We start from the raw sequence: 18335 nt of genomic DNA, 5'->3' as shown, positions 1-18335 counted from the left end.
AAGTCGCTCGATACCCACCAAACAAGGACATAACCAGTCGAGTAAACAAAAGACTCTCTTGACAATTTTGTTCAAGCTGAAAGCATTCACAATACGGTGAGACTATCTTTCCGAACACATTTTTCTGCCTACGAGACTCAAACTCGTAACTTTATTTAAAGAAAATTAAATATTTACCATTTAAATCGACTAGTGTGTTTAAATAACTGTGTTAATTAGTACATTTCTCTACAAATTATGTGGGAAGAAATGATTTCAATATGCATGTGAAAACTTATCTTCAACTTTTAATTTTTGCTGTATACCGATTGAGGTTTTAACTTTAGTTGCAACTAAAATATGGTAGGACCCTATTTCATGAATATAAGCCCTAAGTGGAAGCAACTTTAAATCTTAAAGTCGGTAGTGTAGCAAGATAGATGATTACAAACTCTAGCTAGAGTTCAACAAAACAGTATCATCCCCGTACAAATTAAAGTGGAAAAAAACAAGCTATCTATTTCAAACTTTCAATATCATTTATGAATATGATGGCAACGCAAAAGGAAATTAAAATTAATTAAGCTTTATTACATTGTAGGGGTCAATCAGAAAGGAAAGAAATAGCTTAGGTGGGGTCATGAATTGATTGAATGTTTGATTAAAAGGTTAAAAAGCTCTTATTTCTTTTGAAAGGTTAGTATAATATAGACATGCATGCGTAGTATTATTATCTGTCATAACTCGTGGATCATAACATATTGTCATCTAAGAGCAACTCCAACCCCAAAATCCGTATTTGGATTCTTAACACACTATTCAGCACTATTCTGCACTATTCTTATAGGCTCGTACTGTCACATCTGACTTAAGAAACTCCTAAGAAACTGGAGCAGATTTTGCTCCAACCCATGGTTTCTTAAATTACTATTTGAAGGGTCTCACCCGTGTCCCACCATACAACATAAATTAATAATATTTATTTTCACCCAATTTAGATTTAAATTTTAATACTAAATCAATACTTCAACTTAAAAATAATTTAAATAAAATTAATACGAATTTAATTTAAATTTAATTTTACTTAATATTTAAAAAAATTAAATTTAAATATCGACATGTTAACTTAAAAATAAAATAAAAAAGTACATTGTGTTTTTTATAGCAAAAACAATTTTATTGAATGATAGAAATAAAGACGAAAGAAAATACATGACAATGAAAAATAAACAACAATACATTTGAAATGAAATACATAATAAAACTTGAAGGTTAATTTTCATTATTCTCGTTTTCGGGAAGCTGTCAAATATGCTCCACCAAGTCTGCTTGAAGTTGGTGATGAATTGACCTATCAATCTGATGTGCTCTTCTTTCCAAGATATTTCTAAAAGCGAGAATATGACCACTTACTACTTCAGCATCCAATATGTCATTATTGACCTGATCATAAACAAAATTACCTTGGTACGTGTTGCACTCATCTTCAACAATCATGTTGTGCAATATGATGCAAGCATACATTATTGACTTCATCTCATTCGGATGCCAAAAGCGTGATGGACCACGAACTATTGCAAACCGAGATTGGAGAACGCCGAATGCACGTTCAACGTCCTTTCTTGCTGCTTCTTGCCTTTTCGCAAATTTTTGCCTTTTTTCTCCTTGTGGCATTGGGATGGTCTTCACAAATGTAGCCCACGAAGGATAGATACCGTCTGCTAGATAGTATCCCATGTTATACATTGTTCCATTCACGCTAAAGTTCACCATAGGAGCATTTCCACTCAAAACCTCATTAAAAACAGGAGATTGATTTAGCACATTAATGTCATTGTTAGAACCTGCAATGCCAAAAAATGCATGCTAAATCCACAAGTCTTGTGATGTCACTGCTTCAAGCATGATTGTGGGCTTTCCATGATCACCTCGGGTGAATTGACCTTTCCACGCAACTGGACAATTCTTCCATTCTCAATGCATACAATCAATAGAACCCAACATACATGGAAATCCATGAGACTCCCCCCATTGAAGTAAGCGGGTAATGTCTTCCTGGTTCGGGCGCCTCAAGTATGTTTCACCAAATACTGCACACACACCTTCTACAAAATTCTTTAAGCACTCAATTGCAGTACTTTCACCAATTTGAACGTACTCGTCAACACTGTCAGCAGGTGATCCGTACGCCAACATACGAATAGCGGCGGTGCACTTTTGCAATAATGGGGATAGGCCTTGTCTTCCAACTGTATTTGGTGCGTTTCTTTCCGAATTCTTCAAGATCAATATCATCTAGACCCCGTTGAGTAGAAAATTCAGGCTCATCGGGCATAGCCTCACATTGTGTACTTGAGACTTTTGAACTGCTGCTACCAGTAGGAGGTGCTTGGTATTGTGGTGGATACATGCAATATTGTGGATTGTTTGGATCAGGCATTTGTGGTGAATATGGTCTCATTTGACACTGAGGTTGGTTTTGATGGTAGAACGATTGTGGAAACATTTGATACGAAGGATTTTGAAAATTACCACCGGTGTGAGGAGGTTGGTTTTGAGGGTGACACATCTGCGGAGGTTGGCTTTGTGGTTGATACATCTGCGGATGTGGGTTTTGTTGTTGGAACACCGGCATAGGTTGGCTTTGCGGGTGAATCATCTGCGAACGTTGGTTTTGTTGTTGGAACACCAGCATAGGTTGGCTTTGCGGGTGAATCATCTGCGGATGTTGGTTTTGTGGCGGAAACATAGGCGAAGGTTGCAAACCTTCACTTATAGGAGGTGTTTCATTGTCGAGCCGTGGATATTATTGCTCAAAAGGATTAGGCATTTTGAGAAATTTGAGAATTTTTGGACAAGAGAGAAATTGTGGGAGTAAATGTTGGTGTTTCAAATGGTCTACTACACTATATATAAGGTAAAGAAGTTGGGAATTGAAAGACATATGCTAAAACGGTCAAAAAACCGGTCAATTTTAAAAAATTCAAAAAAAAAGCCCAAACGAGCAGAAAACCGGCTCCAGCCGGTCTAAACCGGTCCATAACGGTGGGATGATCGACTCAGCCGATCACCCAATATAAATCCATTTTTTCCTCCCATTCTTCACAAACCCTCATTTTTTCCTAGTCGCAGCTCCCCCTTCTCCTTCCTCCTAACCCTCAAGCTCTCTCCTTCACCTTCTTCTTCCTCAAGCTCTCTCCCTTCCACGCCTCCAACCCTCCAATCCTAGCCGCATCTCCCCCTTCCACGCCTCCAAAGCCCCTCCAAACAACCTCCACTGCCACCAAACAACCACACACAATCACCACCGGCCACGATGTAACATCCACCGCCACCAAAACCCACCTCACCGCCATCGAAACCCACCTCACCGCCACCAAACACCCACCACCGCAACCGAAACCTACCCCAGCCGCCACCAAAGCTTCAATCTGGACCCAGATCGCCCCTCAAGCACCTGGATCGTAGACATGCAAGCTTCCCTCAAGCTTGATCGGTGGTCCAAGCTTCCAGATTGGAGTGAACCAGCATCTGGATTAGACATGCAAGGTGCTTGATCGGTGGTCCAAGCTTTAATTTTTGCTGCTCACTAAATCCCTCTCCTCTACCTTCCAGATCCTCTCCCTTTCAACCAGATCGGACAGCAAGATGAATTTTTTTTTATTTTTTTGATGTAAATATCAGGAGATTGAGTGTAAAGTTTTAATTTTTATTGTAAAGTAATAATTTTTATTTTAAAGTTTGAATTTTGTTCTAATCAAATTGTTGTTTTGGTGTTCTGTTGTTCATCTTCTTCCATCTTCCTTCATTCTGTTTCGTTTCCCTCTGAATTCAGTTGAAGCAAGTGAGAGAAAATATTAGTTTTTTATTTTAAGAAACCAAAAAACAGAGTTCCTTGTGGAAGGAACTCTGCACTGTAGCTAAGAAACCAAATCTGCCACATAGATACTCTCCAATGGGTTGAAAAGTTAAGAAACAGATCTTAGCATCTCCAGTTGGTTTAAGAAACCAGCGTTGGAGATGCTCTAACAAGAGTTTTTTTTTCTTACAACAAAATATTAATCAAACCAACAAGGTTCAATACAGCACAATTCCTATACTCTTTAAGTATTTAGTTAACAATTTAATTTTCAGATACATGGAGAAAGATTTATTGAAAAATGCTCATCTATTTAATGTGATATTTGAATTTCAAAGATATTATGAGATTAGATATCTTAAGAAATAATAAAGGCATAATCTGGTGACACCGACTTTTGAGGGTTTTCAAGCTTAATTAATTACCATGGGTAGGTTTGAGCTTTGAGACCACAATATATTAAGCATGGTTTATTACTAGTTTGCTACTTAATGTTCTAAATTCAAAACATATGGACCCGTCGAAATAGCTAATGGATGTATTCAACACATGGAAAATGATACTATTAGATTTTTGAAAATTTGCATATCTTAGGTCCAATTGTTAAGCTTTTAGGTGTTCCTGAACTGAAATATCTCCATCCTAATGAGGAGGAGTTACTTTTTCAATGTCACCTACAATTGTCTTTTTGTCATACTACATATATCTATTATCTTTACATATTGTTCCCTTAAATTATTTGGCTAATTGACTTACACTCATTGATCATCACTTTCTATTTCATTTGAATCTGTTATGAAATATCTGTTCCCAAAAAATTCAAAATAAGTGGTCAGACTCTTTAAGCAGTTAGTCCATCACCGATCCCCGAATGATGTTTGTGGAGAATAATTTACTAAGAAAAGTACACTCACTTAATATAATTTTTAAATTTTAATAAGATTAATCTCATAAGCCGGATGTGAGATTCCTTCATGAAAAAATAATAATTAATTGTAAAAGAATTGTATACATGCACACAGAAAAGCAAAGCGACTGATTGAGGAATTGATTTTTTACTACTTTTTTTTAACAGAGGTGTGCCCGCCACCAGTAAATTAAAACTCATTTAAATTGAACAACTGTTTTTCCTGCCAAAGGGAGGCAAGATCCGATGCACGTGAAAGTTTAGGTGTGTATTTCCTAATTCCTAGCACCCTGGAGAAGCTCCTTGCTTAGGTCAAATAATCCCAGTATTAGAAGTCATCTTGGAAAAATTACAAGAATATAGAGACATCAAATTCATTACCCAGGAAATAGACTAGTATGGCCCACACTACATATAATAAGGATAACTAACAAATTAAAGTGCTAAGTTAGTTTTCCTGGTCCAAATTAAACGTTCAAAGCAACATAGACCATTCAGCTTTGACAGAAATTATAAATGGCAACAAAGTCACTAAAAAGGACAGGTATCAAATTAAGATGACCTTCTTTCACCAAATGATTACTCATTTATAGTTGGATCAAGAAAATAATTTAGGCCCTCAAAACACACACACAAACATGCATACATAAAATAGTGTTTTTTATGCTAATTATCGTCATTGTAGGATTTGACTCTCTAATATATAAAACGAGCGATTTTAGTCCCCAAATCCTAATTTGTGAAAAATTAGTCCTTACATGAATTTGTCTTCCAATATTTCATGAATTTATACTATTTACACTATTTATAAGTTAAAATTAATTATTTTTGGATATAAAATGTCTAACAATATAAACATACAAGTCAAATAAGTGCCTAAAATGATATCTAAATATATGTAAAAATAACACTTATCAATTATATTTATTTAGATATTAGAATTTAGGAGGTATAACTCAAATCAAAAGTTAGCTCAAGAGTTAAGACCAAGGTTGCTCTACCCTTTATAAAGACTATCTATGTCATATATTTAGTCAATGTGAGACTTCTAATACATCCCCTCACACTCAGTGTTCGACATCTAGAGTGTGGAATTTGCAAGACAAGACATCAGCGGGGTGATTCAAATATGGGAGGTCACCACAAACAAACGAATCTAAGATAGACTTTAGGATACCATATTTGAATTTGGGAGAGCTAACTCAACCCAAAAGTTAGCTCAAGATTTAATGACTTCTATCTATGTCATATATTTAGTCAATGTGATGTAGGGGAGAGTCACGGCGAGGACCCATGGGGCAAGGCCGAAGGGAAACACCAAGGAGATCTTGGACACCACATCTTAACTCAAAACCTTAATTTATGGGTCACATCTCTTATAAACTCTCTCTCTCACCTTGACTTCTTCGATGTGGGACTTGACTCCAACACTTGATTCCAACAATCTCCCCCTCAAGTGTGAGTCCCTCAACCACATCACCCATGATCCTCCCGTCTGCGGAAGGTATCCACCTTGCACCGCCGTTCGCTGCCAACGGAACCCGCCGCCTAGCCACACTGCTAGGAAGACTTTCGACACAAGGAGCCGTCATGGTCCCACGAACCATCGGCTCTGATACCACTTGTTGGGGAGAGTCACAGCGAGGACCCATGGGGCCAAGGCCGAGCGGAGACACCAAGGAGATCTTGGACACCACATCTTAACCCAAAACCTTAAGGCATTAGGTTTATGGGTCACATCTTTTATAAACTCTCCCTCTCATCTTGACTTCTTCAATGTGGGACTTGACTTCAATACATGATTCCAACATGTGAGACTTCAAATACACACTACAGCATTTTTCACTTTAGACCACGGTGCATTTTTCAACGGACAGAAAACCGAGGCCTAAAGATACTATATGCCACGGTTTCATAAGTGTAAACAGTTTTGAATAAATCTTAAGCACGAACACAATAAACCGTGGCCTCGGCATTTTAAGCCACGGATGTGGAACTGTGGAAATTTTATGGCCAGTGTTTCAAACCGTGGCAACATTATCCCACTAATTTCTAACTGTGGTATATAGATTTACATTATGGAGCCCATAAAATATTTGTCCGCCAAAAATTTTAGTGTTAGTCACGTTTTGTCTTTTAAATTTTCACAAATAAATGTTATTTTTTCTTAAAAAAAGTCATAAACAAAAGTCATAAACAAAAAACTAAAGATAAAATAAAACATGTACAGAGTCGACATACAGATAGAACCCTTGTCCTTGTGCCGCTCCAGTGTGGATCGTCTTCCTTCTTCTCCGCATGCGCGACCCTCGTGCGCTAGCTCGGCCGTGTAATTTCCCCTTTCTGTTCGATAACATCCATCACACAGGAGAGGCACTGACGCAGCGACAGCACCCAAGATGAGGACGAAATCGATGAACGCAACCTCCACCGATTATCGTGCCTCTCCGAAACAACCTCAACAACTAGCGCCTTCTCCAGCATCGCACCCCCTCGAAACTTTGAGAATGCCAACAAGGTGTTGTGGGCCGCGCCACCAGAGGTCACACATACCACCGCTCCCACATCGCACCGCTTTGTGGAGATGAGGTAATTTGGGGTTAGACCAAGTGATTTAGGAATTTAGGTTGCACCAAGGGATTTAGGGGTTTGGAAGTCCTTTATTTAGGTATGAAAATAAAATTCAGCTGCCTCTTTCTTTCCAAATCGATTCATAAGATAAATGTTGTAATTTTGGTTTCGGTGGTGAGAAAGAAGCTCAAATGTGTGTAAGATGCTTCTTGGGATAATATTGAAGAAATGTCCTCCCAATTGGCTGGAAAATTTTAGTTTTTGTTCGTGTCTAATTAACCCAATTCCTTCGGTTTGTGACAATCTTAGGAGTTAGGATAAGTTGTTCCCAATTTGCAGGTTCATTTGGCACATCTAGTTTTGTTGATGTGCATTACCGCATTGGGCATTTTAAGAGAATTACTCTGATTGGAATAAAAAAAAAACTTAGATGGTTGTAGTCATCTAGTCCTTTTGGTTTTGTTAGAGTATGTATTTGAATATGTGCTTATCTATTCCCTGGATAAGATTGGTATACCGTATATGAACTGGTCACCTATGAACAATACTCTTTGCTTAAACTTAATATATGAATATAATTATGGATTTATGGTTTATCTTACATTTATATAGCCAATTCTTTAATTTATGTAAAGCTGGTCTTTTAGCTTTATAACTCTGCATGACTTATCTCCTTTATTTTTTGGTGTAGTCAAGGTTATTAGTTCGTGATGTCATGTTTGGTTTGCTAAATAAAAGAATTAGCTTTGTCATGTGAAATGGAATCATTTTGCTGATATTTCACCTATGGAGGTCTGCTATGAATTGTATAAAAGAATTTCATTGAAAATTAGTATTCTAATAAAAACTTTTCTCAATAATGTTTTAATTTTGGTTGCTTGTTGCATGGGATGTTATTACATGCAGTGTTTTGAACAGTGAACTTGAGATTGGACTAGCTAGAGCTTAGAGTCACATTTGTCTCCTCTTTGAGAGTGTTTATAAGAAAGCATCTATTGAAGGAACAGAAGATTCTTGTGAGGGAAGCTATGATTCTAATGGTTCAGAGAAAAGCCTTGATTCATTTGTTTACCAGGTTAGAGTATAAGCAGTTTGTGACGTTTATTATTTTATAATGCATATGACATTTCGCTATTTGACATATTTCTATCTTTATTATGTTGAATATACTAATTTATCATGTTCTTTGCTGCTGTTAAGTAGGATTTTTATGCTGTCAACTTTCACTCTATTTATGTGAAATTGTTATTTCAGGGATCCTTTTCTTTCTTCGTAGTTTCTATATCTACTGCAGTCTTTCCTTTGTGCCTAAAGCTCTATTCTGGAAATTTATCTATTAATTCCATGATAAGGGATTAGAAGGGCTTTTAATTTTAAAAGATGATTATCCTATAAACTCGCAGGCTACTCCTACATTACAGGGTGTATAATCACATCATGCTCACAGCTGGTAATTAGTTTGGCCACTGATAAATGTTTGCAAGGCCAATGGTTTGCATTATATGCAGTCCCCTGTGTTTAGGGTGACATGCTCGCATGACTCTTAGTCAACATCCAGTTTCATAGTTTTCTGAGCTTGCTTCAGGTTTGTTCTTATCTGGCTTAGTAGAATCTATATTTTTAGTGCTACTTAATTGCCACCTATATTTGCATTTTTGTTGTGCAATTTATGCTGTTTTGTTATTGTTTGAGAAATTTGCTACAATTTTACGGGAGCTAAATAATGTTAGTGTGAGTATAAGACTATAAGTGCCTGCTGGTTTAAGCTTGAATTGAGTTTAACAATACAGAGTTACATTTTCAATGTTAAGTGCAGCAGATCCATGTTTTGGATGAATGAAGGAGTCTTAGTGACCTCTGGTAATGTTTCTCAACTTTGTATTAGTGCAACAGAGTTAATAATGAGACACATATGGTTTACCACTTCAAGGATCAGCTCCAATCCTGAAGATCAGAAGGTTTTTATTTTTGATCAGGTCCAAGTCCAACTGCTTGTAGCTATTGATTGTGTGTTCCATATGTGATGTATTATTGCATTGTTTACTCTTATTCATTAGTATAGTTGTCCACTTAAGTTACATGTGGATTTGAATCTTGAGATGGTTTGTCAGAGATGTTAACTTTATAAATACTCGAGATGTTATCCACTGTAGTTTTTTTTTTTGAACGTATCCACTGTAGTTATTCATTCTTATAGTTATTTTAACTTACATGTTATTTGAGGTGATCAAAGTTATCGTTTTTTTTTGAAATTGATCTAAGTTATCGTTGTTAGAAGATAAACAATCGTGATAAACAATTGTTGAAATTCCATGAATTTTGAATATAATGGGTAGGACATGGGGTACCCAAATTTTGAATGTTAGATTGCAAGCGCGGGGGTGGGGGAAGTAGCTTAAAAGGTTCTAAAAAGTAATTGAATTTCAAAAAAAAAACCACTATGATGGCCACGGTTAAAAAACTGCGGTAAAAAAGGCATTAGTAAACCATGGCATTTAAGGCACAAGAAACCGTGGCATAAACTTGTCAAAAAACCGTGGTTGAAATTTCCAAAGCCACGGTTTTCCAAATGCGGCATTATGTAAACCGTGGCATTAAGGTTTTGAGCAAACCGTGGCTTTAAATTGACAAAACCGTGGCACTTGAGCTTGGCCACGGCCACATACACTGCGACACGAAAACCGTGGCAAAACCGCGGCGTAAGCTTTCAACCACGGTTTTTTAATATGAGCCCGCAGTTTTTCGTCTGCGGTGGAAGGCAAAAAATGTTGTAGTGACATCAACTCACACTTAGGGTTGGACATATAGAGCGTGGAATTTGCAAGACTAGACATCAGCAGGGTGATTCAAATATGGGAGGTCACCATAAACAAACGAATCTAAGATAGACTCTGAGATACCATATTAAAATTTGGGAGAGCTAACTCAACCCATAAGTTAGCTCAAGAAGTTTCTCTACCCTTTATAAAGGTTATCATGTTATATCTCTATAGCCAATGTCGGGCTTCTAATAGTAGAACTGACCAATCGAACCAATGTGATCAATATCGGTTCAATTTAGTTCAAATTCGAATAAAAAAAAAACAGAAAATGTAATCTGAACCAACCCGAATACTTTGATTGTTCGGATTCTGATATAGTTAGAAACTGGTCCAAGTTGTCATGTGTACAATTCTATCTTTAGGTATAAGTTTGTTCATGACAGACTGCACTGCAATTTATAAATACAAGTCACTCAATTAATTACGCTCGGATAGATAGATGGTTTTAGCATGTGTTTATATCACATTCATCGAGATCAAATTATGAATTCTCTCATCTTTAACCCAACTACTCATATTGATCTTTGCTGTTTCCTTCCCCTCTTTTTTCCTTTTTCTGTCTCTTGTATTAGGGTTGGGGTACCCCTTGTACTCCCTTTTAATACAATTTTGGCTTATTTAAGTTTAAATCATACATGAAATATCCAATTGCATGAATTACAATTTCCCAAAGCTTGGTAAAAGTCAATTTTGCTTCTTTTTTATGGACAATATTCAAATGCTTTCAACAAGAAGGTGCAACCTTTTTGTTCTTTTATTTTTGGGTCAAGGGTTAGCCTTTTTGTCAAATACCGTCGTTGGCTATATTCAGCATTTTTTGGGGTCAAGAAAAGCGCCATTCATTTGGAAAGTGAAACAGAGACTGTGGCATATGGGCCCTTTTCATGTTTCGTTTTAGATTTTTTGCAATATGGGTTTAATTTGTCTAGAAGAGGCCCAATAGTTGTTTCTGTGTAACTGTGTTGTTTTTCATGTATAACACTTCTGTGTTTTTTCCTCTCTCATTTAGAGCATATATATACTCTACTCCATGAAAGTTTTACTTATATTTTGGAGTTTGAGAATTTCCATTAAATTACAGCTTGGGAAACTAGAAGATTTTAACTTCAGCATTTTGATAGAACTCGTGATCGAGTAAATAATATCACTTTTCAGCATGTTGTTTTCATGAGACAAATCATTTTTAGCACATGATTAATTAATTCACGTGAGATATAGCATATGTTGATGATGTTTTCAATCTTCACAGACTCTGTACCTATCAACATATTCTGTTTCTTACAAGATCAATCATATGTTCATATAATTCATTCACCAAGCGTGTTCGAGTTCATTTTAAAAAAATTGCTTCAAATCACTAAGTAAGTAATCACTTATTAGTCACTATATAGGGTAAAAAATAACACTTACAAGAGGGGCACATAAAAAAGTTTTCTTAGTAAAAATAGCAAAAGGCATGACACATTGACTTGAAACTTTCGGAAAGAGAAAGTGATGATGAGAAATAACGCAGTCCAATTGGGTGTATCTAAGTCACAATCAATAAAAATGAAAACATGTCACCAAATTTCATCCTATATAAGGAACTCTGTCACTTCAAAAGAAAAGGAACTCTTTGTTTTATTTCCAGAAGTGGCTTATTGGGATAAGCTCTCAGGAACATTATCCTTGCATAATTGTCCTAGCTTGTTAGTGCATGTTCATGCATGTGTATCTAAATCCATCTACACTCACTGCCTCTCACTCAACACTCTTACAATAGTGAACCGCAGGTTAATGTCACCCCCACTCGAACAAGTTAGTTTGGCCGGAGATCTAAGACATCACTAAGGAAAGAAGCCGATACAATTCAGTATGAAGTTCTTTCAAAATTGTTATTAAGGATTTTTCAACATTTAATAAACATCTTATTTGTGAAAAAAAAAAATTAAACAACTTAGTTTTGTGGTGGTTCGGTAACACACATATTTCTTTCATAAATAAAACTTCAAGTACCTCCGATTTAATTTCGTACACTAGATGGGGTTGAACACTCTGGTGGAGATAGCTATGTTCATGACAGAGTACGGCGAAGGTGTATGTCCAAAAGTCACTTTGACACTCAAGTCAGCTTCTAGATCAGAAAGTGAATCTCAAAATCTGTAAATAATACTTAGATAGCAAAATGAGTAATGCTTATGTAAGTAAGCGATAAAACACGTATTTATAGGGATCTCTTATTGAGGCGTTGAGCATTAATGAAGTCTTTATGAAAGACTTTCGAGATGATGACTACGCTTGAATAACCTTGCAATTGTTCAATAAGCTAAGTGTGTCGGCTTTATTCTGCTCGACTAACTGTTGGATGAGATAAATCTTAAATTTAGTCGTCATGGTCGGCCAACATGGTATTCACTTTGTTGTGAAACCTTTAGATCATCCGAGAAGATACTAGACCTTATGGATATTTGGGTTGGACAAAACACGAGCCCATAGCTTGACATGTAATACAATGTTATGTCAAGTTTATGCCAATTATGAGTGGAGCATATATGAGTGAAATGGTCTGAGATTCAATGCAAGCAATCAGAGGAAAACATCACTCAAAATTGTTATCCCAATTCAGGATAAATGTTTGTCTTAACCAACTTTTAGCCATGATAAAATGTATTACAAAATTCTAAACTTCTTGGTTCCTTTAAGTTTTTCAAAACTTGGAGCATCGTAATTATAGAGAAATTAGTTTTGTTGTTATGACTTAATCATAAAGACGCATAATAAATCCATGACTTTCAATACTTCCGCTTTTTGAAATTTCACATCTTGTTATATGTTTCATATTTGTCTGCATTCTCCCTTTAATTTATTTTTGTTTTTATTTTTATGGGGAAAGGATCGGAGATCCTCAAAGAATTCACCCTCACTCCCCCTTTTTTTTATAAATGATGTGCTTGAGAGCACAACACAACATTTCTTCACACAAGCCTTTTGCTCTCATACTCTCTTTACCCTTTTGAGAAGTGAATTTAACAAGTGAGCCCTTAGGTCTCCATCTTGCTGGTTAATCATCTATTTCTTCTGCTTCGAACTTGAGAGTTTTTAACCCTTCAAGTACCCATTCTTTTCTCTTTTTTTCTTACATTAAATGATTGTTATTCGTTTCACAAGGGAATGAGGAAATTAGTTATGGAAATGTGGACTTAGAGCGTTCAATCAAACTTGCTCCCACCCCTTTACAATATGTAAAGAATTTTCCTCGTCTTGACAAGGAATTAATACATATTATTAGGGATTTTGAAGGTGAGGATTGGAGTAGCGACCCCTATCGAGGACTCTAGTGATCTTGATTTTGACCAAATCCTTGTAGATTTCCGAGTTATGGCTCGCAAAAGAGATGTCTAACCCCTTGAAATTCCTTCTCCATTAAAAGAAAATATTTGGATAGATTAGGAAGTCATTGGGAGAAGATTCTCATATATGCTCGGATCTAAGGTTGAAGTATGGAAAACAATTAAGATATATAGTGCCAAGAAGCGAGTTTTCTAAGAAACATTCTCTCATAGTTTCAGAAACAGAAGCTCGGATTTATTCTGAGTGTATGTACATTCATATTTTTACAGAATAAATTCATAATGTATTGTATAAAGGATGATGTCCACCCTTTTTTTTTTTACCCAAATTCAATTTTATTTGAGAAACGTATATCTGTGGCTTCTATCTCACCGTGGTTCGGCTTTTCTGTTAAGTTTTTTCAAACACACCTATTATAGGGACATGAAAATAATCCATTTTTTCTATTAAGTTTAATGGTTTTATTTGAGTACAACTCAATTTCACACTATGCTCTCACAAACAAAAATCGTGTTCAAAATGTCTTTCTTTTCTTCTCATGTATCAATATTTATATTGTATCATTTTCAAAGACTTCTTTCCAATGTATCAATTTTTATATTGTAATTGAATCAGAAAATTGCAAAATGCGGAATACTCAAAGGTTACCATTTTATAAAAGCTTAGTTGGTTCACTAACTTGTCCAATTTTAACAACATAGGGACAAAGATCTGAAACCCATCATTTTCATACATCATTTTCATAACACAAGTTTCTGTTAGCATAATGGACCATAGAAAGACAAAAAACCATGACCTCCAGAAACAATTTCTTCCAATTAACTGTAGTAAGTGCTTGATCTAATCTATCCCGTCAGGCTATTTAATACTTAAAATTAAGCCCTCTACAATCATAAGTAGCATCAGAACATTTTTTATAATTGAATGAATCAAGTAAAAACTAAAACAAGGATACAGTCGTGTTAGAACTTGGTTAGGAGTGATTTGACATTCATTATAGTCTACTCAACTAGAATATAATTGTCTTAATCGAGGATATATGTGGCTTAAGTCAAAAAGACTAAAATAAGACAATCGTTTGATACAAAGATATATTTAATTAATCTCGCACAATGAATTTTTGGCACAAACCTCAAAATAACTACTATAAAGTACTAAGTTTATAAAACTATCAAGCAATACAACTTCGAAAAACTATAACAAAAAGGACAATGTTTACATCCATTTCCTGTACTCTCTAGGACATAACATCAACTTAAATGCAAATTATTTACATGTATAACAATGCTAATGACTAAACTTTCTTATATCTTTAAACTGCAAAATACCAACCAACCTTCCTTAGAAATTCCACAGAAAACCAGTGTCCACATGCTGTCCTACAGAAGCTGATGAAAATTCCTGATTCATTGGGAACATTTGATTGTTGTACATCACAGAGGAGTTGTCAGCATCAAAGTCCCTTTCCTGAGCTTTCTGATACTTTGTCTCTGTACTTGATCCTTGGTTTTCAATCAACATCCCCAGCATGGACTCTTCTTGAACCATGAGATAATCTGAGCCCTGTGAAATCCCAACTTGTGCAATTTGTGTGGATTGGTGGGGCACAGTGGGGGCAACATTGATAAAATTCCAAGGAGCAGGGGAAATATCAGAGGGGTTTGAAGAATATGAAGATGTTATCATTGGAGTTTCAAGGCTATCAACTATGTCATCTTGTGTTGTCCTTTGTTCATCAGTTTGATTTGGGTCTGAGAAGGATGTCACATGTGAGTGATGTGATGATTCCCCAATAGCAGTTTTAGTAGTTTCACTGTTGTATGGAGAAGATTCCATCAATGGAGGCAGTAGTACTTCCTTTGCAAAAGGGCTAAAAGGAACATGCATTTTCTTTCCATGAGCACCCTTCTCAAAAACTCTGCAGATAGCCCAGTCCTTCTAAAAGGAAAACAAACACAAACAAAACAAAACAACCATGTTAACAAAAATACACAAACTCACCTAATGCTATAATATAAAAGAGAACCAGAAACAGGAAACAAACACTAGTACCATAGCAGGTTTGGGGAGATTCTGCACAGACTGTTTGTCCTCCTCCAATCTATATTCATGCATGACCCAGTTTGATTTTTCACCTCTTGGAGCTCTTCCTTTGTAGAAAACCAGTGTTTTCTTCATTCCAATCAGTGTCTTTCCCCTGTATATCTCCTTGTCTTTGCCTGTGGCCTTCCAATAGCCAGCACTAGTGGCCCTGTTTGTCCTCAAACCAGTTGGGTATTTTCTGTCCCTCATGCAGAAAAAATACCACTCACCTTCACCCATTTTGGCCATCCCTGCATTCAAAAATGAAAATTGCATAATTTGAAGGCACCATAAAACAGAAGAAATCCCAAGGCAACAGAAGAAAATTGCATAATTTGAATGTAGAAAAGTGAGAACAACAGAAGAAGAGACTCACAAGGCAAATCCCATGGTTCACACTTGTTCAAATCAGCTTCTGCAATTGCTATAGCACAGAAATTGCTGTCAAGAACCTTCTGTGAGAGGTAGTGAGTTATGAGCTCTTCATCAGTTGGATGAAACCTGTATCCTGGTGGCAATTTAAATTTCTGCTGTCCCTCTCTGGAGAAATTCTTCACCATTGCTTCCATCACACAGCACTGATTAAAATCCTGTGTTTTCATTAAACAAACAATTGTGAACAAACTGAGAAACCCATCTATTTAAACTTGTGGCTCAAACAAGAAGACAAAAACTTTACAAGCATTAATTGACACAGGACTCAATCAACACACTCAAGAGTTTAGAATTTTTAATGATGATTTTCCTGAACCTGAAGTAAAAACAAAATTAAGGTGCCAACCTGTCAAGAGATTGAGATAAGGATGTGATGAGGTGGAAGAATTAAGAAGAAGAGATAACTTTCAGGTAAGAAATTTACTGAGAATGTGTATAACAGAAGAGGAGATAAGAGATTAGAGAGAATGAGAATTGTGATCTGAAAGGAGAAGGTTTTGAGGTATTTGAAGGTGTTAAGAAATGACAGTGTTGTTGTGATAAGCATGGTTCCTTAAATACTGGTTTTCTTTTTTGGATTCAGAGAACCGTGGCTTGAAGAACAACCTTGTGTGTGTTGTGTGATTTTTCTTGCTTTTAGCAGTGTCGTTTTACACTTTGGTGAGGTTATTTTTCCTCTTCAACTTGACCAGGAACACTTCACCAGCTGAACCTGCACGTAACTGTTTGATATATGTCACTGTGTTCTCATTCATTATGCCTCAGCTTTAATTAGTAACTACCTAATTAACCATGAAGGTATTAATTAATATGCTTTGATTAATTAATTAATTAACCTATGTGATATAGTACTCTATGTATGTAGCACATTGTTAATGTGCATTGCACTTAGCTTCAATCCTTATAATATAAAAACTTGTTTAAGTTACTCATCAATTTTCTATTTCTAATGAAGATTAGTGAAAGGAAATTGCTTATTATTACGATAAAGATTTGAAAGTGAATACACCGAACCATTATAAATCACCGTAACTTTTCGATGAAAATCCGGATATGCTTGGTTGTAAAGTTGCGGACCTCACGCTGCACCTAACACGTACCATATCACAAGTTTCATCTGTAGTTCTCCGGAAAAAAATGGCATTACTCTAATTAGTGTAAAAAGTTTCCAAAATGTCATTAATTTCGATCAAGAATATTAAATAACAACTCCGTGAAAATGTTTCAACATGATGATTTACAGTTAAATTTCATAAATCTAAATGAGTTCTAAATTACATAGGTGAAAAAGCAATCTTTAGAAAACCGATCGATCACTAAACCGCCAAGATAACGATTCACCACCAAAATAACGATTCAAGATTCGATGGTCGAGTTGTGGTTGAACCAGTGGTAATTGAATAACTTTTTAATATTATTTACGATAATATGTAATATATTTTTAAAAAACATTGAAATAATTTTAAAATATTAAAATTCGTTCATTTATATATTATATGATAAAAAATAAATAATGAAGGTTGGACTGGGCGAGCCCCTGGAGGGACAACGCCCAGGGTATGCTCGCACAATGGCGGGTCACTTAGCCAGTAGGTTGGGCCTCAACCAGCGAGGCCCAACCAGCCCATTAGAGTTCCTAGCGCATGGGGCCCAACCCCCACCCTTATAAATAGGTAGCGGTTATCATTTGTAAAGGACTTTTGACTCATTTGATCAAGACATTCATGAAATTCAGTTACTCTCTCCGTCTCTATCTCTCTCTAGTGCAATCACACCACACTCTAGGTACTATCCTATCTCACAATGTTCATAGCCAAAACAAAGGTTAAACATACTTTTTACACAAAAAAATAAAAATGATCAGTTCAATCCGATTTTCATCACCGGTTCTTGAAGGTTTTGAACAGTTACATTCATCCAATTCCTAACCGGTCCTCAAAATAAACCGGTTTTTTTAACTAAGCAATGCAGTTTCCAATCAGACCAATTTGACAATGTTCAAGAGAGAGCTAACTCCAACCCAAACAATTTTTTATGCTTTGATACAATTATGTGATGTTGCCATTTATTCCAAAAGTACACACGCTTTTTGTAAAGAAATAATAAGAACAAACGTTGGGTAATATGTATGACCAAATCCACCTTGTACCAAGATAAGATGTGTGATCCACTCAAAAGTACTTAAATTACGTGAAACTGATAACAAAAGAAGAGCTGTTAGATTGGAACAGTGTCTACATATTAAAGCTGTAGTTACTTTTGAGAAGGAGGCCAACAGAGGAAAATATGAGAAATCAGAAAGTATGCTATATTTTACCTTATAATATATTACAAAAAAAAAATTGAATAT

The 18335-nt window shown here is 35.9% G+C and overlaps 1 protein-coding gene across 2 annotated transcripts; it reads right to left on the bottom strand.

Annotated features, from left to right (window-relative positions):
• Positions 1–14585: 14585 nt before the first annotated feature.
• LOC130739386 (NAC domain-containing protein 92-like) lies at positions 14586–16604 on the bottom strand. 2 transcript variants are annotated; one of them, XM_057591658.1, is made up of 4 exons: positions 16332–16604; positions 15927–16140; positions 15521–15801; positions 14586–15403 (listed from the first exon to the last, which is right to left on the bottom strand). In XM_057591658.1, exons 2-4 carry the CDS (start codon positions 16117–16119, stop codon positions 14810–14812), a joined length of 1068 nt encoding a protein of 355 aa, XP_057447641.1. In that variant the 5' UTR covers positions 16120–16140; positions 16332–16604; the 3' UTR covers positions 14586–14809. The 2 variants fall into 2 exon arrangements, with proteins under 2 accessions (XP_057447641.1, XP_057447640.1); XM_057591657.1 differs by having other exon boundaries at positions 14586–15406; positions 16332–16599.
• Positions 16605–18335: the final 1731 nt, after the last annotated feature.

Source organism: Lotus japonicus, chromosome 2, assembly GCF_012489685.1.
Source record: "Lotus japonicus ecotype B-129 chromosome 2, LjGifu_v1.2".
Lineage (NCBI taxonomy): Eukaryota > Viridiplantae > Streptophyta > Magnoliopsida > Fabales > Fabaceae > Lotus > Lotus japonicus.
Note: the sequence above shows the minus strand (reverse complement) of the source record. Positions and strands in the feature narration are given on the sequence as shown.